Source organism: Onychostruthus taczanowskii, unplaced genomic scaffold (assembly GCF_017590055.1).
Source record: "Onychostruthus taczanowskii isolate IOZ18803 unplaced genomic scaffold, ASM1759005v1 scaffold43, whole genome shotgun sequence".
NCBI lineage: Eukaryota > Metazoa > Chordata > Aves > Passeriformes > Passeridae > Onychostruthus > Onychostruthus taczanowskii.
Window position 1 is genome coordinate 1,655,281 of NW_024501792.1, and position 27,681 is coordinate 1,682,961.

At 50.0% G+C, this 27,681-nt stretch overlaps 2 protein-coding genes across 6 annotated transcripts; both read left to right on the forward strand.

Annotated features, from left to right (window-relative positions):
* The first annotated feature begins 2,847 nt into the window (after positions 1-2,847).
* FDXACB1 (ferredoxin-fold anticodon binding domain containing 1) lies at positions 2,848-6,574 on the forward strand. Of its 3 annotated transcripts, none has more exons than XM_041413873.1 (5): positions 2,848-3,243; positions 3,720-3,876; positions 4,016-4,219; positions 4,657-4,815; positions 5,130-6,574. In XM_041413873.1, exons 1-5 carry the CDS (start codon positions 3,003-3,005, stop codon positions 6,286-6,288), a joined length of 1,920 nt encoding a protein of 639 aa, XP_041269807.1. In that variant the 5' UTR covers positions 2,848-3,002; the 3' UTR covers positions 6,289-6,574. The 3 variants fall into 3 exon arrangements, with proteins under 3 accessions (XP_041269807.1, XP_041269806.1, XP_041269808.1); XM_041413872.1 differs by having other exon boundaries at positions 2,848-3,239; positions 3,692-3,876; XM_041413874.1 differs by having other exon boundaries at positions 2,848-3,239.
* A 1,925-nt stretch (positions 6,575-8,499) lies between these two features.
* Positions 8,500-27,245, forward strand: ALG9 (ALG9 alpha-1,2-mannosyltransferase). Of its 3 annotated transcripts, XM_041413956.1 has the most exons (13): positions 8,500-8,561; positions 8,822-8,892; positions 9,762-9,850; positions 10,224-10,359; positions 10,650-10,737; positions 10,851-10,956; positions 14,502-14,624; positions 16,173-16,327; positions 18,093-18,198; positions 18,824-18,971; positions 19,470-19,599; positions 22,059-22,189; positions 26,415-27,245. In XM_041413956.1, the coding sequence occupies exons 3-13, from the start codon at positions 9,802-9,804 to the stop codon at positions 26,533-26,535; spliced, it is 1,293 nt and encodes a 430-aa protein (XP_041269890.1). In that variant the 5' UTR covers positions 8,500-8,561; positions 8,822-8,892; positions 9,762-9,801; the 3' UTR covers positions 26,536-27,245. The 3 variants fall into 3 exon arrangements, with proteins under 3 accessions (XP_041269890.1, XP_041269892.1, XP_041269891.1); XM_041413958.1 differs by lacking the exon at positions 26,415-27,245 and having other exon boundaries at positions 18,069-18,198; positions 22,059-22,193; XM_041413957.1 differs by lacking the exons at positions 8,500-8,561; positions 9,762-9,850 and having other exon boundaries at positions 18,069-18,198.
* The last annotated feature ends 436 nt before the right edge of the window (positions 27,246-27,681 follow it).

The following is a 27,681-nucleotide window of genomic DNA, read 5'->3' on the forward strand; positions in this document are numbered from 1 at the left end:
GTTTGGATTGGTTTGTTTTGGGTTGGGTTGAGAAAGGTGGAGAAAAGGTGCAGGGCAACACGGTTTTTGGGTGGCAGGTGTGTCCAGGACAGCTTATCTGGGTGCTCAGAAGCACTTTGCTCATCACACCTTGTGTTCTCTCTCCCTTCAACGCTGCCAGAGGATTTCAGAGTGTTTCACAAGCAACAGGAGAGTTTCTCCCGTGGAGATTAAACTGGTAAAACAGCTCCATGCCAATTGCAACCCATCTGAAGTGTGGGGATTTGATAACAGCTGGCTGCAAGACAACTGTATCTTAAATCTCTCCAATGATTCATGTGATGGAGAAACATCCAGGGGCTGCAGCCAGTTCAGAGCAGCTTCAGGTGAAAACTGCAGGGCTGCAGTAAACACACACATCTCCCCAAAGAGAGGGAAAACATCTTGCTCTGGTGATGCAAATCACATCCCTTTGAAACCCTGCTGTTAGTGCCCTTCAAACACTGAGCAGGATCTGATGTCTACAGCAATAATCTGATTTATGCCAGCATTGCTGAGTGATACAAACCACTACTAAAGTCCTTTTCAGGCATCTTCATCTGCCTAGCACCTCTCTTCAAAGGGGTAGAAAGGCAAGTTTGGATGACTGGAACTGAATTTCTGAAATTCATCTTCACAAAGGACAGATCTGTCACACAGATTATCAGACCCAGTCATGACCTGGCCTATTTTCTGTGTTCCTTACACCTGCTGAGACAAAAGTTCTGTTAGCAGGGCTCACAGCACACCTCAGCTGAGCAGGGAGGACATCCTGGTTGTAGGTGAGAGAAAGAAAATGAGCACTCTGTGATGCAGGGTTGCTGTCAAACACCCCCAATCCCCCCTCATTTCCAAGTCTGCTCTTTCCTATTAGCTGGTTCTAATTAGCTCTCCCAGCTCAGGTGTTAATTGGGCTTGTCTGGCCAGGCACAACCTCTGCACACAAGAACAAACCCCAGGCACACACAGAGCACAGATTAAAAAGCAGGAAGAACATTTCCCACATGGCTTTCATGGTCTTGGTGCTGAAGGAAATCACAGCACCGCTGGTTCCTGGGGTTTCTGCTGCTTCTCCTGCTTCCTTCTTGGTCCTTTCCTTCTCCACCTGCAGGCCTGGAGTGCAGCAGAGCTGGGCAGATGGGCTGCACAAAAGAGCTCAGGGTAGTGGCCTGGAAATCAATGAGGTTTTTGTTCAAATCCTAAAAGAATCAACACTGAAAGGAAGTCAATGTAAAATAGTAAGAATTTAGCCAGAAAGTGCAACTGAGGGAAATGTTTTTTTACAGCACAGGGGTTTTGTCAGGCTCAAATCAGCAGCCAGAAATGGGAATTTTGAGTGAAAGCTCTCTGGGGATAAACTGGATGAGGTCAGCCAGACAAGAATACTTGAAATGCAGAACCACTCCCTGAGTGACCTGAAATACCTGTTCTGGGGTGGCACAGGAGCACAGCCCAGCACGGGAGAATGACACAAAACATCTCTGTCATCTCCAGGCACAAACATCACCGAGGAGCTCCTCACATCCAGCAGATCATCCCAGTTCTGCTCACGTACAAGTTCCTCTCTGATGTTTCCCTCTAATCTGAAGCAAGTTGTTTCCAAAGCAGTGAGGGTGCTGAAAATGAAAACTCCCATTTAGCATGGCTTAATATAAGTTTGGAGGGGTTTTTCATAATTATTGCAATGGGAAGGTTGTGTGGTAACTATTTTCTCAGTACCCAACACCTCTCCAGGCCACTGCACATCACTTAAAATATACAAAATGATTCTCTCAAGGCCACAGTGCCCAGCACAGAGCTCACAGATTGTGGCAGTGGGTCTGTGCAGGAGCTCAGCTGTGCCCATTTCAAACCTTCCTCTGTCATTATCTGTGTGAAACACTGTCCCTGCCCTGTGGGCCAGCTGGGGGCACACAAATGGAGCAGGTGACACCCAAGCCTGGCTGTTGTAGATATTCTAGACCATAATTTCCTTCCTTCTCAAAGGCATCACACACATATGTGAGGCAGGGTAATTAATTTACCTTGTATCACCCTGTTGTGGAATTAGGGACTTTCTTATTACCCCTTGCAATTATCTGACACCTAATGATGATTCCAGCACCTTTCCACCGCTCCTCTTCTCTTTTTCTTCTCTCTCTGTCTGTCTCTGCTTCTCCCCTTTGGGAATTCGAACAGCACAAAGATTGTCAAAGAATAAAAATTACAGGTACAGGCAAAGGTCAGTTCAGAGGTGACCATCAAATTGATTCCAGGGCTGGAACACCTCTGCTATGAGGAAAGGCTGAGAGAATTGGGATTGTTGAGCCTGGAAAGGAGATTTCAGGGTGAATTAATTGTGGCCTTGCAGTACCTGATGGGAGCCCCCAGGAAAGATGGAGAGAGACTGTTCCCAAAGACCTGGAGTGACAGGCCGAGGGGGAATGGCTCCAACCCGACAGAGAGCAGGGTTAGATTGGATATTAACAAGAAATTTTACCCTGTGAGGGCGGTGAGGCTCGGGCACAGGCTGCCCAGAGAAGCAGGGAAGTGCTGGAAATGTATTAACAAGAAATTTTACCCTGTGAGGGCGGTGAGGCTCGGGCACAGGCTGCCCAGAGAAGCTGGGAAGTGCTGGAAATGTTTGAGGATGGGGCTTGGAGCAACCTGACCTGGGATAGCGGAAGGTGTCCCAGCAGAAGATCAGCTTTAAGGCCCCTTCTAACCCGAACCATTCTGTGTCTCTGCGAGTCTGCGATTCCTCGGCTTTTTAAACAGCCTTTTTTTTTTTTTTTTTTGAACGCAACACCCATTTCCTGTTGCACGGCGGCGGGGCGAGCTCCCCGAATCCCCGCTCCCGCTGCCGGGGACGCCGCGGCGCATCCTTGACGGGGACACCGCCACCTCTCCGCGCTCGGGGGAGGAGCAGCGGCTACCGAGGAGTCCCCGGGGATGCCCGCGGGGCCACAACGCCACCGGCAGTGGCCGCTGACCGGCCGCACGTCATGAGCGAGCGCCGGTGGCTGCGAGCGAGCGCCCGGGGCTGCGAGCGCCGCTCCCGGCCGGGGCCATGGGGCCGCCGCTCCGCCGCGTCCTGCTGCTCGGAGAGGGCAACTTCTCCTTCGCCGCGGCGCTCTGCGGGGCCCAGGCCACGCACGTGGTGGCCACTTGCTACGAGAGCGAGGAGGAGGCGGCCGGGCGCGGGGGAGCGGCGCGGAGCATCCGCCGGCTGCGGGACAGCGGTGGGTGCGCGCCGGGGACGGGCTGGGGATGGGCACGGAGCGGCTGCTGGGAGCTCTGCTGTCACCCTCTCGGCATCGCTGTCACCCTCCCGGCATCGCTGTCACCCTCCTGGCATCGCTGTCACCCTGGTGTCACCCTCCTGGCATCGCTCCCCCCCGCCGCTGCTCCGCGCCTTGGAGCCCCCCGCCCCTCCAGGGGTCTCAGGGGAGGGACTGGAATGGCCCAGCTGGCCAAATGAAATGCTTTAAAATCTGATCAGGATGAAATAGTACTGAAATTATTATTTTCATCTGTTTTCAGAAGTTTCTGCTGCCTTGAAAGAGAGCAAAGGGCAAAGAGAACCCCACAGGGCTTCCTGGCGTTCCCAATGCTCCAGGCAGCTCTCGCTTACTTCAAAACGCCCTGGAGAATTTACATTCCCACCTTTGTTTAAAATCTTCCTCCCTGATAGCCAGCAGAGCCTTGTTTTGCTGTCGCAGGAGCCGAGGTTGTGTTTTCCGTGGACTGCACCAAGCTGAAGGAGCACTTTTCACCGGGAAAACGGGAATTTGATCGCATTTATTTCAACTTCCCTCACTGCGGGAGGAAGGCCGGGGTGGTGAAGAACAGGCAGCTCCTTGCCGGCTTTTTCCTTAGGTGAGTAAACCCGAATTAATTAATTCCGTGTTAACTACCGGCAGTGGCACAGCTTTTCAGCCGCGTTCCGGGTGTTCTTCGGGCGCTGGGGGATTTGGGGCTGTGCTAACAGGATTTTCTGCTCTGCTTTCCCTCCCAGCTGTGCAGAAGTGCTGGCACAGGAGGGACAGATCCACGTGGCCCTTTGCAATGGCCAGGGAGGGACTCCTGCGGATCAGCCCAGGAGGGAGTGGCACAACAGCTGGCAAATCGTGGCTGTGGCTGCAGGAGCCGGCTTTATCCTGAGCGACGTGCATCCTTTTAAAGCAGAGACTGTCGATGGATACAAATGCACAGGTTACAGGTAACCATCGCGTGGCAAAACTGGAATTCTGATGTCTGTGCTCTTAAAATGCCCCAGCGCTAGAATATTCTTTTAGTGTCTTGTTAGCTGGAGTGGAACTCCTTTTAATTTTCCTTGAAATTTTCCTTTTAATTTTCCTTGAAATTTTCCTTTAAATTTTCCTTAAAATAGCTGCAGTTCTTGTTCATCTCTAAGCAGAATAACCAAGATTAAAATGCAAGCTTCCTGCCAAAGCGCCCTCTAAAAATAAGACTATCTGAGGATTTTAAAGGTCAAAAGCATCCGTTTGAGAACAAATATCAATCTCAGCCTAAAGACAGGAGGACTGGGGGGTGGTGCTGGCAGGGACCTCTGGCCATCATCTGCTCCTGCCTACTTGAGGCACATTAAATATCAGAAATTAGCAGCGACTTTGCTCTGGTTTTGTGTATTTTCAGGAGTCAGGATAAATCCTTCTGTGTAGAGGGTGCTTTGAACCACATTTTCACACGGAGCACAGCACCCCCGTGTTTCACACCTGTGAGCTGCCAGACACGACTGGGAAGCCAAAAAGTTTCTTTTCAAGTGCCAGAAGTCCTCGTGGATAAAATTAATAGGTGAGTTTTATAATTGTTTTCTCTTTGGCATTAGCAGCTCTCCTGCTCTCAGTGGGAATGCCCAGCAGTGGGGTCAGATAAATGGATATGATGACTGCGAAATCCTTTTTTTTCCCAGCAAATTGCAGTGAATTCTTGTCACCTGCAGACAAACACCAGTGTCCTGAAAATGTGTAACACATTTGGGGAAAGTCTTGGCTTGGTCAGGTCATTGCTGGCTTAAGAATGTTTTGGGTGAATTGCTGCACTCAAATTATGGCCACAGGGAGGAAATCACAGATGGTGTCTGTAATTTGCACTTTTATTTTTCACAGGGGTTTCCTCGAAGTGAGTTCAAGTCATCCAGTAAGGACAGTAAAGGAGAAGCTCAGTGCAGGGCTCAGCCAAGTTTTTCCTCTGCAGAACATCAGCTCTTGCCTTCCCCTGCTGCACCAAGGTCACCCCTGTGGTGTTTGCCACTCCAACATCTTCTGGATCACCCTGAGCCCAGGGGAGGCTCCAAGCACTGACAAAATATCTCAGGGATTGACAAACACACTTTTGTGTTCCCATTTTGGCCAGGACACAGATGAGAATGCACAGGAAGGATGCCCAGTTCCAAAGCAGTTTTACCTCAGGCCTTCCCTGCTGCCTCATGCTCAGGCAATAATAAAAAAAGGAGCATTTTCCCCAGGGACACTTCTGGTTCTTTCTGGGCCAGTTTTTAGGAAATGTCGGATCACTCCCCACTCCATGCCTGCTTTCCATGAGATGCTTCTTGTGCTTGCAGCTAGCAGGGGCACGGAGAGCAGCTGTGTCCAGATGTTGGTGGACAACATTAAAGCCACTGTGAATTCCCTCCACCAGGGCGTTTCTGGTGTCAAACCCAGCATCAGCCTGCAGGAAGCAACAAGTTTTGGAACTGAGCTAAGTGACTTTGCTGCTTTTGAAAGGCAGCTTGGTGAAATCCAGCATTTCCTCTGTGTGGGGACAGACCCTGACCCCTCAGGCTCCTGTGTGGGGGTTATCAGGACGGCTCCTGATGAATTAAAAAGCCAGGAGCTGGTTGTTGTCTCTGCCTCTCTGAACCTGGACCTCCTGGCCATGCTGCTGTGTGGAATATCCGACTGGAGAATGCTCTGGACGTGGGACAAGCGCTTCCTCAGGCAGTTTCCTGAGGGAGAGTTGAGGCTTTTCAAGAGTTTTTCCCTCTATCCACCTTCCTACGTGCACGATGTCAGCTTCTGGCTTCCTGACGGGGAGGACTTTGATGAAGTGGCTTTTCACAGCCTTGCCAGGAGGGTGTCAGGTGAAATGGTCGTTTCCATCCAGCTAAGGGACAATTTCCAGCAGCCAGGGACAGGACGGAGGAGCCTGTGCTACAGGGTGACTTTCCAGTCCTGTGACAGGGCCTTGGGCTGCCGGGAGGCAGCCGAGATGCAGCTGCACTTTCGGGAGGAAATCCAGCAACACCTGGGTGTGACCCTGAGGTAGAACAGAACACCTCCCGTGGTTTGCAGGGGCTCCAGCAGCTCCTGTGCCACTTTGTGACCTGGAAAATGTCACCTGCATGTCCTTGGACCTCACGCTGTGTTCCTGCAGTGCTTGTCACAAGGGCAGGGTGGACTTTGAGCACCTGCACACGTTTCCATGTGGGAGTTCCTGTTAATGAGGGCCAAGCACTCCTGTTCTCTGTGTGTGTGTAATGAAACCTCGTTTTATAAAGTGGAGCGTTTCTTTCCTAGGGTCCTGTGAGAGTGGATTAATCTCTTTACTAATGCAAATTCCTCCTGGTGTCCACGCTGAGCCTCCCCAGCCCAGCCTGAGGCCGTTCCCTCTGCTCCTGTCCCTGTTCCCTGGAGCAGACCCCGATCCCCCGGGCTGTCCCCTCCTGTCAGGAGCTGTGCAGAGCCACAAGGTTCCCCCGAGCCTCCTTTTCTCCAGGCTGAGCCTTTTTCCAGCTCCCTCAGCCGCTCCTGGGGCTGCAGCCCCTTCCCACCTCCCTTCCTTTCCTGGTACACGCTCCAACCCCTCCACATCCCTCCCGGCTGTCCTTCCCCCATCTCCTGATCACAGGAGGTATCAAATAAAGAACATTCTCCATCGGTGCGTTCCCCATTCCCTCACTTTCCTGCCCAACAGGGCGGCAGGGGCAGGGCGGGGACGGACCCTGGCTCGGACCTGGGCGTGAGGGACCGGGACGGGGTGAGGGATGGAGCCGGGTGTGAGGGACAGGGACGAGGTGAGGGATGGACCCGGGTGTGTGGGACAGGGACGGGGTGAGGAATGGGACCGGGTGTGTGGGACAGGGACGAGGTGAGGGATGGAACCCGGTGTGTGGGACAGGGACGGGGTGAGGGATGGACCCGGGTGTGTGGGACAGGGACCGGGCGGGTGGGTGATGGACCCGGGTGGGCGATGGACACAGATGGGTGATGGACCCCGGTGTGTGGGGCAGCACTCTCCCTGTCGCGGTCCCTATCGCTGTCTCGGTCCCTGTCCCTGTCCCTCAGTCAATCCCTGTCCCTGTCGCTCTCCCGCCGCCGCATGGAGCGCGCTGCCCACACCCGTGATGGCGGCGGCGGCTTCGGCCGCGCTCCCGCAGCTGCTCGGGCCCGGCCGCGGCGGCCGGCGGGCGCTGCCTGCCCGTACCCGGCATGGCCGCCAAGGGGGCCCGGCAGCGGCCGCGGGCGGGCGGCGGGGACGCGGCGGGGCGGCGGCCCGAGCCCGGGGGCAGCGAGGAGGCGCGGAACGAGTGGGTGCTGCCGGGGACGGAGCGGGGCCACCGGGGCTGCTGAGGCTGCTGGGGCCGCCGGGGCTACGGGGGCTGCTGAGACTGCTGGGGCTGCTGAGGCCACCGGGGCTGCTGAGGCCACCGGGGCTGCTGAGGCCACCGGGGCTGCTGAGGCCACCGGGGCCACCGGGGCTGCTGAGGCTGGCGGAGCTATCGGGGCTGCTGAGACCACCGGGGCTGCTGAACCGGGGATGCCGGGGCTGCTAAAGCCACCGGGGCCGCCGGTGCCGGGTTTTGCACGGGCGGTCCGTGCTGTGGGGGCGGTGCCGGAGCATCCCCGGCCCGGCTGCTTTGGGGGTGCTGTGCTGCCCCTTGTGAGGGGACCGGCATCCCCATCCCCCCCGCCCTAATGCCACCCTCAGCCCTTTGCTCGCTGTCACCTTGTGAGCCGCGATCTCATTGCTGAGTCTTCATATTTGTAATTTTTTGCCTCCCCCCTCCCTTTTGGATTAGATCATCCGGGAGCAAAGCAGGGCACGTCTGGGCCCCTGAAGGATCAACAGCTTTCAAGTGTCTCATCTCGGCCAGGTTCTGTGCAGCTCTGCTGAGCAACATCTCGGATTGTGACGAGACTTTTAACTACTGGGAGCCGGTGAGTCCCTTCCTGCCCTTGGGATTGGCAATTTGAATTTGGCCTGTGCAAATACCCATTTATTTAGGACCTTGTGCTCTCTGTTTCACTTTCCAGCTGGCTTGTGCAAATGCAGATTTATTTAGAGCCTCGTGCTGATCCTTCTGTTTCAATGAGAAATATTTTGCTCTGGAAACTCTCTGCTTTGTGGAAAACTCTCTGCTTTGTGTGCTGCTTGTTAATTTATTTGTTTGATCTCTGTTGTAGACACACTACCTCATTTACGGGAAGGGGTTTCAGACATGGGAGTACTCTCCTGCCTACGCCATCCGCTCCTATGCTTACCTGTGGCTCCATGCCTTGCCAGCCTGGTTCCATGCCAGGGTTCTGCAAACCAACAAGGTAAATTTCGTGTGTGGAAGCTGCTTTTGTGAGGATGAGATGTACATTTCGTGTGTGGGAAATGGCTGCCTGGTTTGGTGTTGAAATTGACTTCATGTTTATAAAACATGGTTTAAATTGACTTCGTGTTTATAAAACTGGTTTGTTGACAAACATTGACCTCCCTGGAAGGATTTCCAAGGGTTTGTGGCTTTCCCCTGATGTTTTACAAGCCCATTTTGTGTCCTGTGCTTCATTCAGACTCTGTCTGTGTCTGCTAGGTTCTCATCTTCTATTTCCTGCGATGCTTCCTGGCCTTCCTGAGCTGCATTTGTGAACTCTACTTCTACAAGTGAGTGTCAGAGTGTCTGCAGGGGATGTGTGGGAGCAGTGTGAGTGCCAGGGACAGTTCCTGCCACAGGAAATAAGCTTTGAGGCTCGTGTGTAGATGAGAAAATGCGTGTTCTCGTGATAACTCACTGAGATGTTGGTCAGAAGGCCACAATTAGGACAAAATTGCACTCCCAGATCTCCCACCCACACCTCTACTCCAGCATTTTGTTGTCTCCACTCGTTTCCTCACTGCTGGCAGCAAGCAGGGTGGGAGTGTTGCAGACTGAGGAGAGTCTGGTGCTGTGTTTGCTTATCACAGTGAATTTGACTGGAACACATTGATTGCTGCTGTCTGTAATCTCTCTGCCAGTGCTGTTTACAGCCACTAAAATCAGTAGCCCTAACATGCAATTATTTTGTCTAAATTGGATTTTTATTTTTACCTTTGATTCCTGATGTTCAAGCCACTACCCTGCATGAGTTTTTTGTTTGTCAGAAGCCACAGTTCATCTCCTTAAACCAGAGCACTGACAGGAATTTTCTCATCCACATTCTGATTTGAAGAGATGAACTGTGCCTTTTTTTGCATGGTGGGGTTTTGTGGGGGGTGGGGATCACGGATGGATGGAAGTGTGCAGCAGTGCAGCCACAAGCTCCTGAGATTTGCACAAGCACAGCTGGGAGAAGCCAGGCCCCACCCAGAGTTTTGCACTGGGGTAACTCGGGGTCTGAAATCCCAGGCCTGAGGCAGCAGCTGAGTGTTGGGAATCCCCCAGCCCAGATCTCTCAGGCTGCTCCATGGGTTGTTTGTGGTTCTGCATGCCTTGGTGCTGCTGATTCTTGCCCTGGGGCTATTTTGTCGTACCTGTTTCTCTGCTGCTTCCCCAGGGCTGTGTGCAAGAAGTTTGGGCTGCACGTGAGCAGGCTGATGTTGGCCTTCCTAGTGCTCAGCACGGGGATGTTCTGTGCTTCTGCAGGTGAGTTGGCTTGGCACTGGCACTAAGAAAGGTTCAGAGAGAAGAAAATCACATCTCCAGGGTACTCTCTGTTGTATTCTCATGGCAGAACAAGCCTTGATTCAAATTTTGTTCTCTGTGTTACAATTTCCAGGCCTGTTTCTGTTGCTGCCTCCTGTTTTTTAATATTGCTGTGCCTTTTAAACAGGCTCTTGGCCTGCCTTCCTTGGACATGCTTTGTTCCAAGGAAGGAGGCTGACACTTTGGCACTTTGCCTTGTGTGCTGGCCCCTCTGGCTGGCTGTACCTGTTTTCCCAGCCACTGTAAGACTTGCTGCAGGTGTTGGGTGAAGTGTGGGGAAGCCGTGCTGACCTTTAATCCCTTTGTGTTGCAGCTTTCCTGCCCAGCAGTTTCTGCATGTACACCACGGTGGTGGCCATGACGGGCTGGTACATGGACAGGACCTCGGTGGCAGTGCTGGGGGTGGCTGCTGGAGCCCTGCTGGGCTGGCCCTTCAGCGCAGCTCTGGGGTAAGGAGCACTTTCTGCCCTTCCTCAGGTGCTTTTCACCTGCCTGGGGAGAACCAGCAGGCACTGAGCTGCCAGCTTAGCCCAGGATCATTGTACAGACTTCCTGGCTTTTGAACAGCTCAGCTGGGCAGATTTCCTGGCATTAATATGGTAAAACTTGAGCTGGATGATGAATCTGGAGTAGGAGCAGAGGCCAGTGGAGTGGTGGTTCTGTCTCTTGCTTTGAAGGGGCAGCAGAAGCTGCAGTGGGGTTCTCCAAGTCTCCAGCTGACAGCTGGTCTCTCTTTCAGGCTTCCTATTGCCTTTGACTTACTGATCCTGAAGAAGAGGTGGAAAAGTTTCCTGAACTGGTGTGTGGTGTCCTTGATCCTGTTTTTGGTGAGTGCCTGCAACAGCACAAAGAGGGAATGCATGGCAACAGAAGGGATGAGTTCCTTTAGGAAAATCTGCTGGAGCTGCTGGCACTTGAACCAAAATCTGCTTTTTTCCAGGTGCCCTTAGTGGTGGTGGACAGCTATTACTATGGGAAGCTGGTGGTGGCACCTCTCAACATCGTTTTGTACAATGTCTTCACCCCCCACGGGCCTGATCTCTACGGTGAGTTTGGGATTACAAGGCAGGGAGGCAGCCCGAGGTTTCCTGGCTGCCCTGGCCCTTGACTGGCAGTGCTTTTTGTGCCGTGCCCTAAAGCAAAAGCAGCCTGCCAGCTCCAAGGGCTGCAGCTGCTGCTTCTGGACACGGGATGTCTCTGTCGAGCTGGCAATGCGCTCCCGCTTCCTCCACGCTGGGAGCTGTGCTGCTTTTGTTCACTTCCCACTCCTGTGAAACTGCCAGGAGGTGTCTCACTGGCTGTGCACAAGTGGCTGTGTGTGTTTGTCAGCTTGAATCTTGTTCCTGGCTGCTGCTCCTCGCAGTCAGGCTGCAGAACTTTGGGAAAGTGAGGAGTGGTGCAGAATCCATGCTTCTTTCTGTCCATATCCTGCACTTTTAGAGCTGGAAATTAATTCTAGCAGGGCTTCAGAAGGGCTGGCAGAGACCAGAGGATGCCTGCACCATCTCTGTGCTCTGTCTGAGGCCAGAGGAGCTGTTCCAGGGGGGCTCAGCAGTGGTGAGCAGCAGCAAGGCTTTCTCTGGCAGCTGGCATTGCTGCTTGGGTTGAGGGGCTGTTTTGGGTGGTGTGAGTGCTGATTTGTCACTTGTGCCTGGCACAGCAGGACAGCAGCTGCTCTGCCACGGCTCTTGGGCTCTGCAGGGAGGCTCTGAAGTGTGGGGCTGAAGTTTTGTGTAAGTAAACTCCAGGCTCTGTCTCTGATAGGTTTTGGCAGGGCCTTGTGCCTGACCTTTTCCACACTGGTGCATGAGTTGTTTGCAGAAGGCTCCAGGGACCAATCTGTCCTGAAGAGTTTTATTCACAGTGACATTCATACAACATCCTCGGGCTAGTAAAAGAGCCTGCCTGGAATTGCTCTTTAATGCAGTGTGGCCAGGACAACGCTGTGTGTTTAGAGAGCTTCAAAACACTGGGGAAAAATAACACTGCCAGGGGAGATGAAAGGCTGGCCAATCCCTCTTGGCTCTGGAAGCTGGGATTTCCCAACGTTCACATGATGGGGGCAGAGTCACCAGGCCAGATCATCTCCAGTGTAAGCACTGCAGTATTTTTGAGACAAGGTTCAATTAATTTTTTTTCTTCTGTCTTTAGCAATATCCTCCCTCTACATAAATATTGTCCGTGCAGTTAATATTTCCCTGGAGTGATTAGGTTTCTACAGCCAAGGGAAAACAGCTGCCAAGAGTATATCCCTGTTTCTGAGGCTTTGGGGTGTTTCTGTGTCCTTACATTCTAAGAAGTCATAATTTGTGACCAGAGTTTTGTCCCACTTTGGAAAGCTTTATTCAGCTTGGGTGGAACATGCTGGAGCTGTTCATGTGACACCTTTCTCTGTGGAGCCCTGCTTCTTGAGCAGAGTGAGAATAAATGAAATGCAGCGAGCAGGCTGTTCATTGTAGCAGCACTGAATCAGAACGAGGGCTGTGACTCATGACCAAATTATTGCAGCTTAGTTACTGCTTGCCAGCTGCAGTTCCTGCACTCAGGCTTCAGCCCAGGGTGGGGCTCCTTGTCCTAAACCTCTTTTACAGCTCTGGCCTGAGCTGCCCTCACCATTCCTGTGGTCAAGGTGCAGCGTGGCTAAATTTGATTCACTCCTGAGTTTGAGTTCTGGAATTGCTCCCGGGGCCGTTCCCAGACTCAGAGTTCAAAGCCTGCTCTCACTGGGGGTCTGACAGTGCTTCCAGCTGGTTTTCCCCATGGAAGCACCGTGCCAGGAGCTGCCTGGGGTTCCTTTCCCACTGCCTCCACCACTCTGTCTCCTGTATCCCACACCTGCCCAGACTGGGATGTGGATCCTTGCAGGAAGGATTCTCCATCTCCTCTCCTGCTCTGCAAGCATATTCCCATTACCCTGAGCGTGGAGAGTTCTCAGTGCCCCTCCCTGCATCAAAGATGTTGTTCTGGGCCAGGACTTCTTGCCTGCAGTGGGGTTGTTCCTTTTTGAGGCTGCAGTTCTGTCTCAGTTCACCTTGAGCCATGTGGATAAGAGGAATAAAAACCCTTCTTCCCTGGGAGGCTTTGAGCCTGAGTGCCTCTGAATGGCTGTGTCACCAGTGAGCCAGCCTGGTGCTCTTTGCCTGCTGTGCACTCTTCTCTTCTCCTTTTTTCCCCCTTTTCATTTTTTTTTAGCCTCTCAGAGACAAGAAAATCTCTCATTGGAGAAGGAGGGGAGGCTCCGGTGCTTTTTTTTTTTCTGGGCAATTCAGTCACACTGCAAAAAAATGTGATTGAGCAGCTTTTTTTTGGTGAAAGCTGTGCTTCAGAGCAGCTGATCTGTTCATTAGCAGTGTTATCTGGGCTGTGTGGATCGTGGAGGAGTTGTGTTTCGTGGAGTGTCCTTCACTCCTGACCCCCAGGCTGCCAAATCTGAAACCAGAGCAGGGAGAGGTGAATTCAGGGTGAGTTCCCTTTGCTTTCCATCACAGCCAGAAAGGTGACAGGATGGTCCCTGAACTTACCCTGCAAAGATTTAGAACTTATTTATATAATTGCTGTTTGCTTTCAGAGCTGACAACTCAGGCTTTCCTCCATAAACCCAAGCTGCTTGGCCAAGCAGTGACTCCAGTGCCATGTTTGTGACACTCCCAGTGCAGCTTCTCCCTTTTTTTAGCTGCAGGAGCTGCAGAGCTTTTGGGTTTTCCTTGCTGCTATTCAGTTGTCTGATTAATTTCAACACGGACCCGATGTAAGTGCCTCTGATTGCAGGAAATTGCTGTGGCATGTGACACATGTCACAACAGTGCAGTGATTAAAGCCCCCGCGTGTCATTTACTGGCTGATTGAGCTAATCACACTGAGAGAGTGGGAAATGTGTGGAGAGGAACTGGCATTCCTCATTGTTAAGGGCTTTAAGCATCCTGAATTAAGAGTCTAAATAAATGACAGTTGGACTGGAGTTTCTTTCAGTTTACATCCTCCAGAGCTTGCAGCCAGTTCCCAAGTGTGGAGGCAGAGCTGCCTGGCTCCTGTTTGTGTCAGAACAGGCTGAATTTGGGACATTTAAATAGTGCTGAGTCTAAGGAGGGACCAAAACCAGCATTTAGTGGCAGAGTCTTTGTTGGGGTGAAGTGAGAATGCAAACTCCTTTCCTTCTTAATCCTTTTTGGTACCTTTTCTGTTCCTGCCAGCCCAGAATGAACATCCTCACTCCAGAATTACATGACATTGTGTGGTTTTGTGTTACTCCTCTGCAGTTAGAAAGAAAGAATGAATTTGGGGTCAAGTTTCCACCTCTGCTTCCTTGCTGTCCTTCTGAATGCAGGGGTGAGCTCTGTGTCACAGAGTTCTGCTGGCTGTTGGAGTGCTCTGGGATTCATGAGCAGCAGATGTAATACTGACTATTTTTCACCCTCAGGGAAAAAATAAGGAGAAAAATCATTTCTGAGCAGGAAGACAATGAAGCTTCTTGGGCAGGTGGGAGTGTGAGCTGCTCTGGTGGGCTGTGCCAGGCAAAGAAGGGCCAAAGCTGCTGTTCCATCATTCATGCTTGTGTTTTAAACCTCTTTTTTCCTTTTTTCTCACCCTTCAGGTACAGAACCCTGGTACTTCTATTTCATCAATGGCTTTCTGAATTTCAATGTGGTTTTTGTGCTGGCCCTGCTCGTGCTGCCTCTGACCTGTCTGATGGAGTGTCTGCTGCAGAAATTCCGTGGTGAGTGCAGGGCAGCTGGCAGGGTTTGCCTGTCAAAGAGCAGCTTTTCCTTCCTGGAAGTGAAACTGGGAGCAGTGAGAGCCTTTGCAGCAGCAGGAAAGTTCTGGAGCTCATTAGAGTTCAGGATTGTTCCTTGCCTCCACCTCAGGAGGAAAAATGTGTTAAAAAAAGCAAGCCTGCCAAGGTGTGTGGTTCCTCAGCTTCATTGTGACATGTAATGCATCAGGAATGGCCCAGTCAATAGTCCTGAAGGGGAAGGAAGCTGAACCTGGTGTTGTTCCCATCTTGTCTGCAGCTGGAAATGGGTAGAAACCTTTTGGGATTGAAGCTGAACTGCTCTGGGCACTGTGGGTTTTTCAGCTGCCAGGACTGAGCCCTCTCTGGGAAGTGTCCCTGTGGGTGTGGATATACTGAGAGTTAAAAAAAAATAGAGGAACCAGAATATTCCCTGCTTCACACTGGGCTTTTTCTTGAATAAAATGACATCAGTTTGAACACATGACACTTGTAAGTGACTCCAGAGGGGAAGTGTAAATCTTCTCTGCTGTTTTCCTAAGGAAGAGTCATCGAGGCTCAGCAGCAGCCTCCAGATTCATCAGTCCAGTCAGTGCTTTGCTCTCTGGTTTTGTTTTACTGACTACAACAAACAGTAACACAATCCTCGATGAAAATGTATGTTAAGGGATGTTTGCTTATATCTGTTCCTTGGCTGTGAGTGACAAACTCTCAGAAAGCAGTAAAAGCTCAGTAGGGGCTCCTGTAAATGCAAGATTTCCTGCTGTTCACTTGGTGTTCTTGTACTGAGCAGCAGGAGCGACTCTGCCAAGTGCTTTGTTCTTATTGTCTGTGAAATGCCGTTGGCTTAATTGCTTAACTCTGCTGTTGGGAGTAGCAAGGGGTAGGAGAGGGACTGAAAATTGTCAGGCAGTGTAGAGCCCTCCTCAGTGTGACTGAAATTCAGGGTAATTGTTGTTATTTTTGAATCAGTTATTTCCTCTGTTAAGCAGAAGGCGCCTGAGAGACCTCTCCTTGTGTTATTTTTGTAATGAGGCACTGAAGGTTGGGCAAACTTCAGGATCTAAACAAGCATTTGGGAGGGGAAGGGGAGCTCCTGAGGAGGCCCTTTCTGATCTTGGTGTGTACAATGCCCAGCAGGAAACCCAGCACTCCTGTCTGCCTCTTCAGACCTGGCAGTTCCTGATGGGTTCCACTAACACTTACTTTCTGCTTTTGCTCTTCCTAAGGCCATTGGAATTGTCAGCCTGGCACTTCCTGATGGGTTTTGTGTCTTCTTGGATCCACTAACACTTATTTTCTGCTTTTGCTCTTCCTAAGGCCATTGGAATTGTCAGTATTGTAGGAATTTGCAAAAACCCTCTGAGGAAAATGCCCTGCTGGCTGTTTGGGTGTGTTACCTGGGTTTTAGCAGCAGGGGTGCTCAGAGCAGGGTGTGTTTGGGTCTCCAGAGTGGGCTTTGGGTGGGAGAGGGGATTTTGCTAGAGAAGGAATTCTTGCATTACTCCTTTGCTGAGGTTTTGTTTCTTCCAGTTCAGAACCTGGGCCGTCCCTACTGGCTGACCCTGGCTCCCATGTACATCTGGATCCTGATTTTTTTCAGCCAGCCCCACAAAGAAGAGAGATTTCTCTTCCCCATCTATCCCCTCATCTGTCTCTCTGGTGCTGTGGCTCTCTCTGCTCTTCAGGTAAATTCCAGTGGTTTTTAATAAATAGCTGAGAATATTTCCCAGCCATTATTTCATGACTATTTTGAGTTGATCTCCAGTCCCAAGTGGGAATTCCTGGAGCTGTGGTGCTGTAGTGCCAACAACACCCAAAATCCAAGAGATTCCCTGAGGGTTCAGTAACCTGCTGATGGAATTGTGCCTCCTTGGCTGCTCAGCTCCAAGGGCAGGAATGTGGGTGTGCAGGAGATGCATTTTGATGTGTCTCAGAAGGAATCCCTCCCTCACTGGGTTGAAAAAAGGCAAAGGGATCTCGTTTAAATGTTGGGAATTGCATTGAACATTTGGAAGAGCCAAAACCTGGATGTTTAGTAAACATCACTTGAAACACTTCACAGAGCAAAGCACTAATAGAGACTGATATAAACGTTCCCAAAGCTCAGAATTATTCATCTCCTGCTGTTAAAAAGGCTCAGGAATGCAGCCAGGAGTCCCAGTTCCAGCTGTTTGGCCTCACCCTGCTGTGCAGCACTGCTGGAATTCCTGCCCACCCCTCAGTCCCTCATCTTTCAGGTGCTGTTCTCACTCCCAGGAATGCAGCCAGGAGTCCCTGCTGGAGCCTGTTCCAGCTGTTTGGCCTCACCCTGCTGTGCAGCACTGCTGGAATTCCTGCCCACCCCTCAGTCCCTCATCTTTCAGGTGCTGTTCTCACTCTGCATCTCCACTCACTCCCACAGGAGTTCCAGTCCTTGCCTTCACAGAGGTTCCAGCTTGGAATGGCACCAATTTTCTGGCTCTGACTGAGAATTCCTCTGTGCTCTCAGAGCATCACAGAGCAATGTTCATTTATTTTCATTGTGAATATGGCTTGAGGAAAGTTTCGTGTACGTTTCTTGCATATTTTGCCACTGTTTGATGACATTTTGCCCAGTGTGGAGCATCCAGCTGAGAATCTGGAACTGATTGCCCACCAGCAGGACAAGTTTGTCATTCTCCCCCTCTTGGATGTTATGAGAAAAATGCAAACAGGACAAGAGAAACAAACCAGCTGAGGGTAGGGAGTGAATAACCACTCCTGCAGGGAGGGACCAAGGCAAGGACTGGATGTGTTTCCTCCTGGCTATTCCCAGAAAGGCTTTTTAATTGTAAAAAAACAAACCTAAAGGGCTTTTCTTTTATCAATTTTTCTTTTATCAATTTTTCTTTTACAAATTTTCTTTTTATCAATTTTTCTTTTATCAGTTTTTCTTTTATCAGTTTCAGAGTGACTTGTGTTTAAAGCTGGATGCAGAATGTGCTCTGTGGTGTTTTATTCACTTCAAAGCTGTGGTTTGTGCAGGCAGGGTAAACAGCCAGAGGTCACTCTGGAAATCTGGGTCATGGAGCTGGTGTTAGGCAGGAATTCAGTCCAGCATGGAAAATCAGGTGAGTCTGCAGGGAACTCCTGCAGAGCTGTCTGAAAGGGACCCTTGCCCCTGGTTCACCTGGGAGCAACCAAGCTGGAGCCCCTGAGAGAGCACTTTAGGTCTTCCTAGGGAAAAGAGCTGAAAACTTCTTGAACTACCCCAAATTTTCACTGAAACATGTCTAAACCCTCTGAATTTCTGTACATTTTGATGGCTCTGAATTTAAAAAGCCCAAAGATCTGGTGGGGGATTCATCGTTGTAAGAGCTTTGTGAAAAATGCGAATTTTGCTGAATGGATCAGACTTGGAGTAACTTCATATTGTCTCTCTTTTTTTTTTTTAATCTCTTCCCTGAGAAATGTTACCACTTCATCTTCCAGCGCTACCGCCTGGAACACTACACAGTGTCCTCCAACTGGCTGGCCCTGGGGACTGTCCTCCTCTTTGGCCTTTTGTCACTGTCACGCTCTGTTGCCTTATTCAAAGGTTGGTATTTCTTGTTTGCCCTCTGCTCTCCTGCCTCTTGGGCTCAGTTCTGCAGAAGTCGTGCTGTGCAAATCAGGAACCTCGAGAAGTTTGGGTGTTGTTGCTGCAGGGGGAAGGAATAAGTTCTGCTGGTTCATTAATTATTAATTATACATTTATCCGTATGTGTGTATGAATGGGTCACCAGAATTGCATCACTTAAAAATCCTCTTCACCTTCCACCAGTACAACTCCACTGATCTAAAACCTGGTATTAAAGCAGATAGTTCAGCTTTCAAATAGGTAATCCTATAGGAAAAGCATTTTCTTGTGTAAAACATGAATTAGGTGCACGAATCCTTAATAGAAATGGATTGGACATTCCTGGGATCAGAGCCTTCCACCTCATCAGTATTTTTTGAGGTTTTGGTGGCCACTGACAGGCAGAACAGGGAAATGTGGATAAAATTGGTAGGGGCACTGAGGATAAGATGTGAGGCTTTGAATCCAGCCACTTCTTAGCACAGACCAATTCATTTATTCACTGAGTTATCAGTTAAAAATTTATACATGAAACAATTTTTGTAGGCTTTCATTAAATACCCCTCTTACTTTAACCTTAATTATGATGTTCTGCCTCCCACAGGCTACCACGGGCCCCTGGACCTGTACCCTGAATTCCACAGGATTGCCACTGACCCCAGCATCCACACGGTGCCAGAGGGGAGGCCAGTCCATGTCTGTGTGGGAAAGGAGTGGCACAGGTTCCCCAGCAGCTTCCTCCTGCCAGACAAGTGAGTGCTGCCATGGGAAAGGTGCAATTAGGTGAGGTGGATAATGAGGGTGCAGTAATGAGGGGCAGAATAATGGGTGTGGGGAACCCTCAGGGGCTTGGATCTCTGGTGTCACCAGCAGTGGCATAAACAGTGTTAAAGCACCCAAATAAAGGATTCTGAAGGTTTTCCATCAGCACACTGGCCACAAGTTCCTGGGAATCTCTGATGTGCCTGGGGATGGTGTCCTTGGTTCTGGTTTTGGTGCTCAAAGTATCCAAATAAAGGATTCTGAAGGTTTTCCATCAGCACACTGGCCACAAGTTCCTGGGAATCTCTGATGTGCCTGGGGATGGTGTCCTTGGTTCTGGTTTTGGTGCTCAAAGTATCCAAATAAAGGATTCTGAAGGTTTTCCATCAGCACACTGGCCACAAGTTCCTGGGGAGCTCTGGTGTGCCTGGTGTCCTTGGCTCTGGTTTTGGTGCTCTCACACAAAGTGTTCTCCCTGTTCCCTGCAGCTGGCAGCTCCAGTTCATCCTGTCAGAATTCCGGGGCCAGCTGCCCAAACCCTTTGCCAAGGGGCCCTTGGGCACCAGGATCATTCCTGCAGACATGAACGACCAGAACAAGGAGGAGCCATCTCGATATGTAAGGATTTGTTCCTGCTTTCTTTCCCTTGCCTCGCTGGGTAATTTCAATTAATGCAGTGCCTCACAGTGGATCTCCTCATTTCTGCTTCCTGGGGAGTTCCAAAGCAAAACTGGTCCCTCTGCAGCACTTGAAAATCTCCCCGTTCTTGTGAGTGGCTTCTGTTTGCCTTTCATCTGCCAGTTTGAAGACATCATGGTAATAAAAGAAGCAGCAGAAGTAAGAACTCCTAATTATTGCAGTTTTGGGTTTAGTGTAGTGTGTTAATGTGATCACAGGAATGCGTAATTTGAAGTCCCCCACAGAAAATATTTGTCACAGAGCAGGAATTGAAATGTTCCTCTTTTATTTCTTTTTAAATATAAAACTATTCATCATATTTTCAACTGAGGAGGAGGAACTTAATTTGGAACTTAATTGCGTTAGTGGGAATCTGCTAAGATAATTGATATTGGTATTATTGATTTATTTCCTGGTTGAATTGAACAAAAACCAGTGCACAGATAGGAATGTCTTAAAATTATTGCTAGCTGGCATGTTTAAAATTACTAACAGGTTCAGTCTTGGCAGTCTTGTGGGTTAAAACTCTTATTTTGAGGCTCATTATGCAGTTACTGGAAATGGGAAGGAGGCGTTTTCCCACCTGAGAGGAGCTGTCTGCTGCAGTGCATTTAATTTATGAAATCTTTAACTGGGGCTTATTTTTAGCACAGACAGCTGGCTGCTACAGCCTGTGACTAATAGAGCAAAACACACTTTTGTTTCATGCTTGTTCCTTAATGTCACCCTACAACTTTGTTATTTCTCATGCAAGCTCAAGGGCCTGGGACTTGAGAAATCTGAAATTAAACAGGGGCTTAGAACTTTTACTTTTGACCTGCTAATTACCCCAAGAGATTAAGATCTTTCCCCAGATTTAGTGAGTAAGAGCATATTCAGATTTTTCAAAAAGTAGAATAATAATTAGCAAGAACTGGACAGGGCTGTGAGAGGGGATAATTCTAAATATCACGAGGCTGTTGGTCATTTAAAGGGGAGAAAACAAATGGTTCAGGAGGATTATCTGAGCCATGGATAAAACCATTAATGGCTGTGATCTCACTCTTTCAGGTGTAAGTATCTATTACTGCTCTGCTTGGAAATGGAAGAGGGAACCTCGGTGTTCCTGTTGCTATGAGACACTGGGGGAAGAGTGATTTGATCTTGTTTTGCAATCTCTCATTCCTCAATCACATCGAGCTGCACTTACCTTGCACTTGCCCAGCTGGGGAGGTGCATTTGTCTCTGAAAGTGCTAAGAAAGAGATAAGGAATATTATTTCTTCCCAAGATACATCCAAGCAGGACCAGCAGATTAGGCCTGAAAGCTGCTAACAGCAGCTGCCTTCAGAGAAGGGGCTTTTTAAGCACTTTTCTCTTCACTTCCAGCACCATCCAGACCCCATGGCAGCAGCAGATGTGCCCTTAGCTCCAGCTCTGGGCTGTTCCCACTCCTGTCAGCCAGCATGGCATCCAATTCAGCTCTCCTCCACTTGGCAGAGCAGTGGTATCAAATAAAGAAAGAGTGGGAGGGGGAAAAGGAAAGGGGAAGAGAAGAGGAGAGGATGTAATTTAGAAATCCCTCGCAGCTTTGTTCAGTAGAACTCGTTCCTTTCTTTCATTTCAAGGTCTGTGCATCACCCAAGTCTTGTGTAAATCCCCAAATCAATGCAGAGGTGCCATGTTGGCCTTCAGAGCAGGAGGAATATCATCCTTGGCTTCACTGTAACGTGTGAAAATTCAAGGGAAACATGGCTTGCACCTGGAATTTGGAGTCCCAGCCCTTTTAGGGTGGCATTTAGGCTGAGACAAGTGAGGTCCTTGAGGCAGCAGCTTGTCTTTCTCTGAATGGTTCTACATCACTTCCAGATAAACTTGGTTAGTGGTTTGGGAGTCCTTCTGCTAATGAGCCAGAGCCTCTCCCAGGGCCTGGAATGTTCCTCTCACACAGGGCAAGAAGTGGATTCAGCATCCTCAGCTGCGTTTCCTGTGGTGTAATTTCATTTGCCACTCAGTTGTGATGCCACAGAGCCATCTGCTATCCAGCTAATTAAATTGTTTCCAGCCTAAATTGTTACATTAAACCCCAAAGGTGCTTCAGAAAAGGGATCTCGAGCATGGCCAAGGAAGTTGGCAGTACAATTTTGTGGGAGAGTGAGCTGAAATCCCTCAAGGAAGAGTTTCGGGGAGTAAGGCAGGATAAGACATAGGATTCCCAGCAGGAAGGAGGAGGTTTCATAATGATGTCTCCTGCTGGATTCCCCCCCAAAGGTTTGGTTGAAAACCTTCAAATTATGTTACCTGTGTCCTGCACAAAGCATTTCACCTGCTGCTGGGAATGCAGCCCTCTTGTGACTGCTGTGAATGAGCACAGAAGCAAACCCACAGGAAATAAATCCCAGCACTTCTGTGTTCCTGCAGATTGACATCTCCAAATGCCACTACCTGGTGGACTTGGACACAGCAACAGAGACCCCCAGGGAGCCAAGGTACTCCTCCAACAGAGAGGAGTGGGTGACCATTGCCTACAAGCCATTCCTTGATGCTTCCAGGTAGGATTTGCACTTTGGAGAGGGAGGGATAGGGGCAGTCTGGGATTTCTGTTGGCAAAAGTGGACAGGGAGGAGAGATCCGTGGGTAAATGCCAGCTTGAAATCCAATTCCCAGCAAAGTGGAGCCTTTGTCAAACTCCTGCTTGCAAAATTTATGACCTAAGTTGTTTTAGAGTTGAAAGTCTGTGAGGAGGGTGGTGAGAAGGAGTATTTTTATAAAGAAATAAACAATTTCTTTATAAAGCTTCCTGCTGAAGCAATGTTTTCTGTGGTTGCTTTCCAAAGAAATGAGGTGGATGTCACCTCCTCCCAGGAGACTTGTCACTCTTCTGTCCCAGCCACATTCAAGACAGGTATAAATCATCAGGGGGGATGAGCTCTGAAAAATGTTATGAAAGCTGGCAGAGAGAGGAGGCAGTCAGCAGGGCCACACCTTTACCAGGCACCAGAAAATCCACGGAAGAGATCCCTGCTGGAGTCTGCTCTGCAGAGCTGTGCTGCTCACTGAGCACCTTGCTGGAGTGTCTGGCCAGGAGTCTGTGAGAAGCAGACTGGGATTTGCTCTCCTCCAGGCTCTCAGGGAGTGGGATCAGGGCTGTCAGACTGGGAATGTTGTTCCTACATTCCTGCAAACACAGGAACCCTGCTGAGCTGTGCAAGGATGTGATTTAGCCCTTCAGAGCTCACGAAGGTGTCACCCCAGGACAGAGACTGGAAAAACCTCTGTAAGAAACAAACCCAGAGTTCAGTGCCCTCCTGTTTTCCATGAGAGACCTGATTGCTTCCTGGTGCTTGGGCCCTGCAGGGAGTGGGGCTGGGAAGAGCAGGGGAAGGAGTGGCAATGTTTGAGCAGCTCCCAGGAGGGCTCTGGTGTTCCCAGCTCGCTGACACAAACAGCTTTCCTTGGCAAGGTCTTCCATGAGCTGCATTTTCCAGGAGAACCTGCTGCTACATTTGGGCAGCACTTTGGGAAGGGAGAAGGAGGTGGCCAATGAATTTTATTAACGAGGCAATTGAGGCATCAAAGGCACTCCTTGTGCAGAGGATTTGCCCTTAAATGTGCATTTCTGCTTTAAAGCCACATTTGTGTGTTCTTACAGCTGCTTTACCCTCCTTGCTTTATCTTTGGAGCTGAGTTGAGGTTTCAGGTTTGCAGAGCAAGGGGCAAAAAAAAAAAACAAACCCCAAACCCATCAAGCACCTCCCCAGCTCAGCCCAAAGTGCAGCTTTTGTGTGAAAATAAATGAAAAATTGCAATCAATGACCCCAGCAGCTCAGTTCAGTCCTGCTGCACTGGAGGCTTCTGGGGCTCGCTGTGAGTCTCCCATTGACGTCAGCAAGTGCAAATGTAAATCTCAGCTGGCTCTGATAAATGGTGCTGCTAATTGAATTAGAGAGCACTCCCAGCCACCAGCTAATTATGCTCCTCAGGAAGCTGCTTTGCCAAGGTCCATTTAATTCTATATTGGCTGAATGCTCCGAATCTGGCACAGAAAAGGGGAAATATATCACAGCTCCCCTCTGAGGAGCACATATTTTCCAGCTCTTTAGGGCTGAGCTGTCTGCTTGCTCCAAACACTTGGGTTTTCCATCAAAAAAAATAAAATTCTCAGTGCAAAGTTAATGATTGGGTCACCTTGCTGGAGCATAGCATTACCCTGCTTTGATAAGAGGCTGTCTTGTTCCCTTTAATGGAGTTTTCCTCCAGTTGTTTTCCATATTTTTGTTTTTAAAGTAGCTGAATTACTTCTGAAATGTGTGTGTTGGTACAGAGTTTAACCTCCAGAGGAAGTGCAGACATTAAAGGGTTTTCAGAGAGCTTTGATCATGAGCTTCTTGTGCCTGGGAGGCACTGGGACCTGCCCAGGTGGCACTGGGACCCACCCCTGTGGCACTGGGACATGTCCATGTGACTGGGACCTGCTCAGGTGACTCTGGGACCTGCCCAGGTGGCACTGGGACCTGCTTAAGTGACTCTGGGACGTGCCCAGGTGGCTCTGTGGCAGAGTTCAGCTTCCTCCTGCCATTCCCTGCTCTGCTCCCTCCTCCTGCCTCTCTCTGAGCTCTGCTGTCACCAAACTCAAGTCACAAAATGCAGTTCTAGGAGGGATCTCAGCCCTGCAGGTGTCCAAGTGCTGCCAGTCCATGTTAGTCTGGGAATTGGGAAGGGAGGACATCTTCACTTGGGATTTCCTTCCATCCCACAACAGCTTCCTCTGGCACTGCTGGAGCAGTTTTTGGTTTGTTTCTCCTGAAATTCAGGCAGAAACAGGCTTAGCTCCAAGGATCACTGTGCTTCCAGCTCTGGTAGCTGGGAGCTGCTCTGTCCTGCAGCAGTGCCTCCTTCAGAGCCCAAAAACCCTGGAAAAACAAACCCTGCTCAGCCAGCTTGGAGCAGTCCCGGCCCTGCTGCTGCTGTGGGAGCTGAGAGCTGATCAAGGCTCCACACACTCCGTCTCTGGGGGACAAATTTAGCAGCAAATGCAAATAGAACATTAAATATATTCCCTGTCATCTGTCACCCAGCCCCTTCCATGTGCCATCTGCTGTCTGAGGTGGCTGAGCTGACACGGAGAGGTGACAGGAGGTGAAGGTTCCTTCTCTCTGAGCTGGGAGGGGACAGGGAGGGTGCAGGAGCTGCCTGGTCCCAGCTGAGCCCAGCCAGGCTGTGCCAGAGCCTCGGGAGCCCCTGCAGCTCCCAGTGGCAGTTCCTGCCTTTGTTTTTGTGCTGCGCTTTTGAAAGATCTCCAGTGAAAGCAAACAAAACACAATTCTTCTTTCTGCTGAAAAAAAAAATTAAAAAATCGCTAGAATTGGGTGTTCAGAGCAGCAGAGCTGGGAGTGAGTGGCCAGCAGGAGTGTGCCATCCCTGAGACTCAGCAATCCAAATCTGAGAGCTGCTGCTGCCTTTCCAAGCTTTCTGTGACTGGGGTGACACTTGTGGCTGGCAAAGGTTGATGTTTTCCCATCCAGGTGATCTTAAACTCACAAAAAGAGAAGCTGTGGTGCTGAGGAAGCAAAACTCTGCCTCAGCCCCGATTTCAATGAGTTGCTCGGATTTTTGAAGCCTCACAAAGCTCAGAGCTGCTGCTGAAGGATTTTATTTGTCCACTTCACACTGAAACCCTGACCGTACCATTAGTGAGAGAATACATTCATTCACAATGCTCTCAGCCAGCACAGCTCCAGCAATTAGCAACCCAATCAAAGGTGCTAATTTCACCCAGACATCATTAAACCCTCCGTGCTCCACTGGTCCCGTTTTTGAAAGGCTGTGAAATGCCAGCTCCCAGCACTGGCAGGGCATGGGGTGAGTGTGGCTTTTAGAGCTGCCCAGCCCTCTGTAATTCAATATTTCCACAGAAGATTGGCTCAAGAGCCAAACTCCAAAATGCCAGTGCCCATCAAAGCTGCTTTTTGTTTCTCAGAGAGGCGTGGGGGGAAGGGATGGGGTAAAAAAGAGGAGATTCCAGGAGGGAAATGCAGCCCTTCACCTTCACAGTGCCCCAGAAGGACAAGGCTGTGTGACCCCCAAGAACCCCTGGTTGCTGATATCTGGGATTTAATGTCTTTCAATAATTACAGTTCAATTTAATTTCTCTCAATAATTTCAAGAATTCATAATTACTCTCAGTAATTACCTCCCTGCCTTCTCTCCCCCTCAGTCCTGCTGGGAATGGACGGTGGGCACGAGGCTGTATTGTATTTGTGTTGCCCCCAGATGAAGGCAGGAATGATGGATCTGACTCCACGTTCTCAGAAGGCTAATTTATTATTTTATGGTACTATATTGTATAAAAGAACACTATACTAACTAACTAAAGAATACAGAAAGGATACTTACAGAATGCTGAAAAGATAATAATGAAAACTCATGACTTTTTCCAGAGTCTTGGAAAAGTCTGAAAGAGTTTCAGAGTCTTGGAAACTGATTGGCCAAAGAGTGAAAACAACTCACACCAGAATGCAGTGAAACAATCACCTGTGGGTGAACAATCTCCAAACACATTCCACATGAGCACAACACAGGAGAAACAAATGAGCTGAAACTGTCTTCATTTTTCTCTGAGGCTTCTCAGCTTCCCGGGAGAAAAATCCTGGGCGAAGAGATTTTTCCACAAGCTTGGCCTCTTAAACCGGTGCCAACCAGCTCTGGTGGCACCAAGGAGGAGAGAGCTGGGTGCTGAAGGGATGATGGATTTGCTTTTCCCCTCTGCCTGTCCAGGTCCTCGCGGCTGCTGCGCGCGTTCTACGTCCCGCTGCTGTCGGAGCGGCACACGCGCTACGCCAACTACACCATCCTGAAATCCCGCAGGAGGCAGCCCAGGAGGAAAGTGGGAGGCTAGGAACGCACCTGGGCCGGCCCAAAAACCCACCCAAAGCGTCTGCTGGCACTCTTGGACAGCCCCCTGAGCCCCTGCAGCTCCCTGAGTGAAGGATGGTGCTGGAGGATTCCTCGAGGAGCTCTGGCAGCCTCTGCTCCTCTGCCTCAAGCCGTTGGAAAATCCATGGATGGGTTATCCCTGCTGCTCCCCGTGTTCCCTCTCACACCAGAGAAGAGAAAAATGGAAAATAAAACAGGGGGTGGCACCGTGAGGTTCTGCTGCAGGCTGCAGATGTGGGGAAATCCAGCTCAAATTCTCTCTGTCTCTGCCCCATCCACCCTCTGCTCTCCTCACCTGCTGTCTTTCACCCAGGGAATTGTATTTTTCAGGTAGCAAAGCTTAGGAATTTTCCTTTTCCAAGGGGAAAAGGAGGAAGAACACCTGACTGACAATGAACTGGAGTGCACTGAATGTCCAGGAATGAACCATCGTGCACCACAGAGGAACAGCCAGAGCTGCTCTGTCCAGGAGACATTTCCAGGGATAAACCTGTGCTTTTGGGAAGAAAAAACCAAACTGGGACAATTATGTGTTTAATGGGATCAGTGTTTGTGTTATCTGTGAAGCCAAGTGTTTGTTTGCTATTTATAATGTTTTTTTTCAAGATCCTTTGACTTCTAGACTTCAGCATCTTAAAAATTCTGGAATCATCCAGAGAGGAGAAGGATGAATCAAATTTATTTTTTTTTTGTGCAGTTCTGTTTCCCAGAATAGCCAGGATGTGTTACGTGGGTCCAACACGCCTCAGAGCAGTGCTGTGCTTGTTATATTTCCATTTTTAAACATGCAGCATCACCAGCTGGATGGAGGGAGCTGCTTTCACTCACTTCCCTGGAATTCTGTGGGGGTGGGATGGGATTGGGGTGGGATTGGGATGGGATGAGATGGGATGGGATGGGATGGAGCACTGGGGAGGTTCTGCACCTGCTCCATGCTGTGCCTGGGGTTGGGTTGGTCTGAGCTGGGGGACTGGGGAGCAGATTTGGATGTTTGGGATCCAGAAAAGCTCTGGGGATCCATGTGTTGGTTCAGGTGGTGGGTGCAGATCTCAGCAGGGTGGGAGGGCTGTGGTCCAACCTGATCCTGCTGGGACAGAGCAGGAGGAGC

Coding starts and splice junctions, on each gene's coding strand:
- FDXACB1 (XM_041413872.1), top strand. CDS start 3,003: ATGAGCGAGCGCCGGTGGCTGCGAGCGAGCGCCCGGGGCTGCGAGCGC. Junction 3,240..3,691: donor CCGCCGGCTGCGGGACAGCG/GTGGGTGCGCGC, acceptor CCTCCCTGATAG/CCAGCAGAGCCTTGTTTTGC. Junction 3,877..4,015: donor CTTGCCGGCTTTTTCCTTAG/GTGAGTAAACCC, acceptor TTTCCCTCCCAG/CTGTGCAGAAGTGCTGGCAC.
- ALG9 (XM_041413956.1), top strand. CDS start 9,802: ATGTTGGCCTTCCTAGTGCTCAGCACGGGGATGTTCTGTGCTTCTGCA. Junction 16,328..18,092: donor TGGCTCTCTCTGCTCTTCAG/GTAAATTCCAGT, acceptor TTCATCTTCCAG/CGCTACCGCCTGGAACACTA. Junction 19,600..22,058: donor AGGAGGAGCCATCTCGATAT/GTAAGGATTTGT, acceptor GTGTTCCTGCAG/ATTGACATCTCCAAATGCCA.